At 40.7% G+C, this 6,021-nt stretch overlaps 1 protein-coding gene across 1 annotated transcript; it reads left to right on the top strand.

Moving 5' to 3' along the window:
• Positions 1-316: 316 nt before the first annotated feature.
• Positions 317-1,255, top strand: LOC114706633 (olfactory receptor 52E1-like). The gene has a single exon (XM_028889124.1). It carries the CDS (start codon positions 317-319, stop codon positions 1,253-1,255), a length of 939 nt encoding a protein of 312 aa, XP_028744957.1.
• Positions 1,256-6,021: the final 4,766 nt, after the last annotated feature.

Raw genomic sequence — 6,021 nt, 5'->3', positions numbered from 1 at the left:
ATGCAAGACACATATTTGTGCATGAATATCTTACCTTTGTTTTCTTAGCCCTTTAGTCCTTGAACAAAGTTTTTAAATTTCTTTTATATGTAACTACTATCAGTATAATATATTTTTGAAGTAATATAAAAAGAGCATGGACTTAAGTATTTATGAGCCATACAGATATATTTTGATGGGCTTTGTTATTAGGAAAGATAAAACATTTTTATATAATTCTACAGGAAATCAGTGACCTTGGGTAAGAAGAGCTGCTGTGTGTTAGTGAGGGAGGCAGCTGGTGTATGGCATAAGCAGCTGTAAGAACACTAGAAGCATGGTCTCTCTCAATCACACACAATTCCATCCCTACTTTTTTCTTCTTCTGGGAATTCCAGGCCTGGAGGATGTACATATATGGATTGGATTTCCATTTTTTGTTGTGTATTTGACTGCTCTTCTGGGAAATATTACAATTCTTTCTGTGATTCAGACTGAACACAGTCTCCATCAGCCCATGTTCTACTTCCTGGCCATTCTGTCATCTATTGACCTGGGCCTGTCCACATCCACCATCCCCAAGATGCTTGGAATCTTTTGGCTTAACCTGAGAGAAATATTATTTGAGGGATGTCTCACCCAGATGTTCTTCATCCACCTGTGCACAGGCATGGAGTCAGCGGTGCTTGTGGCCATGGCCTATGATCGCTATGTGGCCATCTGTAACCCTCTTCGCTATACATTGGTGCTGACGAACAAGGTGGTGTTCATCATTGCTTGGACCATCCTCCTGAGACCGTTGGTTCTTGCCATACCCTTTGTCTTTCTCATCTTACGGTTACCATTTTGTGGGCACCAAATTATCCCGCATACATACTGTGAGCATATGGGCCTTGCTCGCCTGTCCTGTGCCAGCATCAAGGCCAACATCATCTATGGCTTGTGTGCCATCTCTAACCTGATATGTGACATTATAGCCATTGTCATTTCCTATGTCCAGATCCTTCGTGCTGTGTTTCGACTATCTACTCAGGATGCCAGGCTCAAGGCACTCAGTACCTGTGGTTCTCATGTTTGTGTTATGCTTTCGTTCTATACACCAGCATTTTTCTCTTTTATGACCCACCGATTTGGCAGAAATGTTCCCCGATACATCCATATTCTTCTTGCTAATTTTTATGTTGTTATCCCACCTGCTCTTAACCCTGTTATTTATGGTGTTAGAACTAAGCAAATCAAAGAGAGGGTAGTTATGGCCATCAGAAATAAGCTATAAACATTTAGATGTATGAGGTCAAGAGAGTTACATTTAAAAAACTAGACCTTACTTTTCACAATCTAATATAAGACTGTGATATCTGGAGGAAAAGATTATCAATGTGCAGATTTGGGAAACATTTTACTTCTAGTAATGAGAAAAGGCAAGCCCCAATTTTTAACATAGACAATAGCTCCAATCACATATCAAAGTTGTCAACCTTTGTATAATAAAGTATCATTTAAATGAAAAATCATATGAAGCTACTAGAAGTGACTAGCATAATAATAACAAGTATTTACAGAATACATGTGTGACATTGAGTTTTCAAATTTTGTGTTAATGTCCTTTCTTTTGCGTACACTATTTGTATATGTGTGGTTGTACATGTGTGTTCCTGTGGGTGTGTTCACATATGCATAGGTGCGTATTCACATTTGTTTGCACATAAATGTATAGAGGCCAAAAACTTGCCTGGTTTCCTTCTCCATCACCCTCAACCTTATTCTTCGAGACATGGTCTCTCTCTGAATCTGGTGTTCATTCATTTTGCTAGAGTGGCTGCCCAAGGAGCTCTGGGGATCTCACTGTCTCTGCCTGCTGCCCACCTACCAGTGTTGAGGTTGCAGCTATTCATCATCACAGCAAATTACATTCCTTTTTTTTTTTTTTGTTACATTCCTTTTTTTTGGTATTTTGAGACAGAGTTTCTCTGTGTAGCTCGCTTTGTAAACCAGACTGGCCTCAAACTCACAGAGATTTGCCTGCCTCTGCCTCCTGAGTGCTGGGATTAAAGGCATGCCCCACTACCGCCCAGCCGCAAGTTACATTCTTATTTCTGAAACATGGAGCAATCACTGCTTAGTAACACTTTATGAACCAAAGAAGTTCAGGTAGTGACCTGGTGTGGAATAGTGGAGAGGATGTAAGCTGTGGGAAGCAGAGAGATTAAGAGACACAGGAAAACTCTGCAATCCAAAGGGATATAGAAACTTTACATAAGGCCAGGAGGATAAAGAACACACAAAGTCCTTTTTTGAAGGGGTAAAGATATCTCTCTCTCTCTCTCTCTCTCTCTCTCTCTCTCTCTCTCTCTCCTCTCCCCCTCCCTCTCCCTCTCCCTCTCCCTCCCTCTCCCTCCTCCCTCACTCTCTCCCTCTCCTCCTCTCTCTCTCTCTGTGTATACCATGAACATTCAGATGCCTATATTAGCCAGAAAAGGGTGTTGGATCTCCTGGTTCTAAACTACACATGATATGGGTGCTAGAAACTGAATTCTGGGACTTTGAAAGCTCTCTTAAGCACTGAACCATCTCTCAGACCCATCAAGTATGTTTGTTTTTTCTAAAGATAGAAATACGATATTAATACAAGGTAACAGAAGTGGAGGTTAAGACCAAAGTATAAAGATAGGAGCTGTTTGTTTGTATTTTGTTCATGACAGCATCCTGTACCTGTGGGTTGACACGGTGTGAGTCACTGAGAGAGAGAATGGAAAGTGAATGAGAAGTCTAACAACCCCACAAAGTTAATCTCTATAGGAATGAAAGAGAAATAGGATGACATTGCTAAGTAAAATAAAACAAACCAAAACCACAAAAAACATCATGCAGATTTTTCTTCATTTTTTATGTATTTTTTATTTCTTCATGTATTTTTACCAAATTATTCACATATTTCTTCATGTATTTTTATCAGAATATCTAATTAATGTGTAAATGGTAAGTAAACATACTATGTAGCATGTCCATAAATTAATAGTATTGGTTTCTCAGTAAGTATTTTAATAATTATAATATAAAACACATGCCATTAATATTGCATATAATATCTATAATATATGAGATTAATTAGCATCTCATGACTGAATAGAAAACTATTCTTTATTTCAATGAGTTATTTAAAATATACAACTTGAACATATTAAAAATTTACAACAAAAATATGTGTGTCAACTTTATGTACAATAATAGACTCGAGTACTACTATTAAAAAATTGAGCTCCAAAGAGTAAGAAATAAAACAGCAATCCACAATACCATAAAATTAGGAAACACACAATACAAAACAAGCAATATTGTTAATGAGACAGCAAGTGATAGTTCCTGACCACTTATCTTTTCCAGAACTTTATGTGGTATTTTGGGTAGTTCACTTTTTTTTTTTTAGTCAAAATTGAGATTTTAAGCTATTACACACACACACACACACACACACACACACACACACACACACACACACAGCAGTAACAATTAAAGAAAAAGGCTATCAACATGGGAGAGGTGCCAGGGAGGGTAGCTGAATTTTGCTGGTGGACTGGGAGCCCGATGGGGATGGAAGCCAGAAGGATCAGGTATGGGAGCATAGAGGGAGAGAGTATAGGACAGACAACTGGAATTGGGGAGCACAGGGGGAGTGGTATGGAAACCCAGCGCAGTGGAAACTTACTAAAATCTATGAGGGTGACCCTAATGAGGACTCTCAGTAGTGGGGGATTCAGTCTGAGTTGGCCATCTTTTGTAGCCAGGCAAGATTTCCGACGGTGGAACTTAGTTGCATTTGGTTGAGTTGTTGGCCGAGGGGGCCCCATGGAGATAACTAAACAACCCTAGCAGAAGGTCACTCTCTGAAAACTGACAGTGGGGGCCCATTGCCAAGGACAACTTTTATAAAACTCATTCAAGGTAGAGAAATCGAGCTGGTGCCTGCTTGGAGCCTTCATTTCTACATTCTAGACTCTTTGGCATGAGAATGTACTCTGAAGACTACTGAATAAGAAACCTGGACACCAACCCAGCCACCCTTCCCCCAACACACACCTACAATCTGTTCTGGCTACACGTTGTGCTGGGGCAATTGAGGAACAGAACTTGTGGAAGTGCCCAATCAATGTTTGGTTTTACTTGAGGCCCAAGCCACCAGAGGGAGCCCGTGGCCCACACTGTCTGGATGGTCAGGAGCTAGAGACTGAACAGCCCAGAAACCTAGAGTAGAACCAAACAGGGCAATTGGCAAGATATGATATGTGTATATGTCTCATATGGGCTTACAGAGACTGAAGTGGCAATCACGGGGTCTGCATGGATCATCACTAGGTCCTCTGCTTATATGTGATGGCTGTTAGCTTGGTGATTTTGTGGGACTCCTAACAGTGGTAGTGGGTGAATTTCTAATTGTTTTGTCTGCTCTTCGCACTCTTTTCCTCCTATTGGGCCTTGTCCAGCCTCAACATGAGGGCTTTTGCCTTGTTTTGTATTGTATCTTGTTTTGTCTTGTTTGTCTCTTGGAGGCCTGCTTTTGTCTGAAGAGGAAACGGAGGAGTGGATCTGAGGAAGAGGGAAGGTTGGGGGCTGAGAGGAGTGGAGGAAGGGGAAACTCTGGTCAGGATTTATTGTATGAGAGAATAACCTATTTTCAATAAAAACAAAAATATTTTTAAATATTCTATAAATTAAAACAAAAATTGAAGATTTTGAAATGACTTAATTTCACCTGAATTTCCTTCATTCTCCAACATGACTTAATGTAGAAATAGAGCATACAATGAGCAATCAGGTGTTAAAAAAATTTTAGGAATGCACATGACATTATACAATTCAAAATGGAATTATAAAAGGCACTGTGCATTGCTTTGATGTAAGAAAAAAAAGGAATAAAAGTGACAAGGATGTAGCTAGAGTTTTCCTGCCTTGCCCATAGTCAGGACAAATCTTTGTCACCTGCCAGTCCCACAGACACTCAGACCCAACCAAGTAAACACAGAGACTTATTTTGCTTACAAACTGTATGGCTGTGGCAGGCTTCTTGCTAACTGTTCTTATATCTTAAATTAATCCATTTCCATAAATCTATACCTGCCACGTGGCTCGTGGCTTACAGGTACTTTACATCTTCCTTGTGCTGGTGGCTGCTGCAGGCAGTGACTCCTGCCTTCCTGTTCTTTTATTTCTCCTCTCTGTTAGTCCTGCCTATACTTCCTGCCTAGCCACGGCCAATCAGGTTTTATTTATTGACCAATCAGAGCAACTTGACATACAGACCATCCCCCAGCACAGCCAAGTGCAGACCATCTCAGACACCTGCACACAGGCCCATGGTCCTAATCATCCTCTATGCAGACCTGCTGTGTAAAGCCATGAGGAACCCAAGAATGGGCTCCCACAGGACATACAGAACATCCCACACAAGGATATATTTGAAAATATGATTTCAAATATAAGAGACTATGATTAAAATAATTACAGAAATTAAGAGGCATAAAAGCTAAAAATAAAAGTTAACTACATAGAAAATAGTGTTCCTTTGAAACAAAATTCAAAAGAGATTCCAGACTCCTCAGTTGGGTTTTGAACCCATAGGATTCTAATGGCGTGATCCAGCTCTCAGAGCCTCTCAGTCCCTGAACAGCCTGACCTCAGCTAGCTTCTCAGGGGAGCGCCCTTCTCTTCATAAAGTCTTCATCTGGAGAAGCCTGTAAATCAGAATGCTGCAGCAGCCTGCAGCTAGCTGTAGGACGAGGCAAAACTGTCCTTGATAAGGGAGCCCACGTCTTGTATATGCGTCATGCCTCTCACTAAAATGTTTCAAAATAAGTGAGTCAGTCTGGCACAGTGGACCCAGAGGAGTTACTGGAAGTTCTATCAGATGGTACTAGTTGCAGGTGCAGCACAGGTAAAAGTGTCACCTCACTTTATTGCAGCTGTCATTATGCATGGGAAGGCCCCAGACAAGGCAGGGTACAACCCTCTCTGATAAGGGTCTTGATAAGTGCTTGTTGTCTGGAA

Source organism: Peromyscus leucopus, chromosome 1, assembly GCF_004664715.2.
Source record: "Peromyscus leucopus breed LL Stock chromosome 1, UCI_PerLeu_2.1, whole genome shotgun sequence".
In the NCBI taxonomy this organism is placed as follows: Eukaryota; Metazoa; Chordata; class Mammalia; order Rodentia; family Cricetidae; genus Peromyscus; species Peromyscus leucopus.
This window is presented reverse-complemented; position numbering and strand designations above follow the sequence as displayed.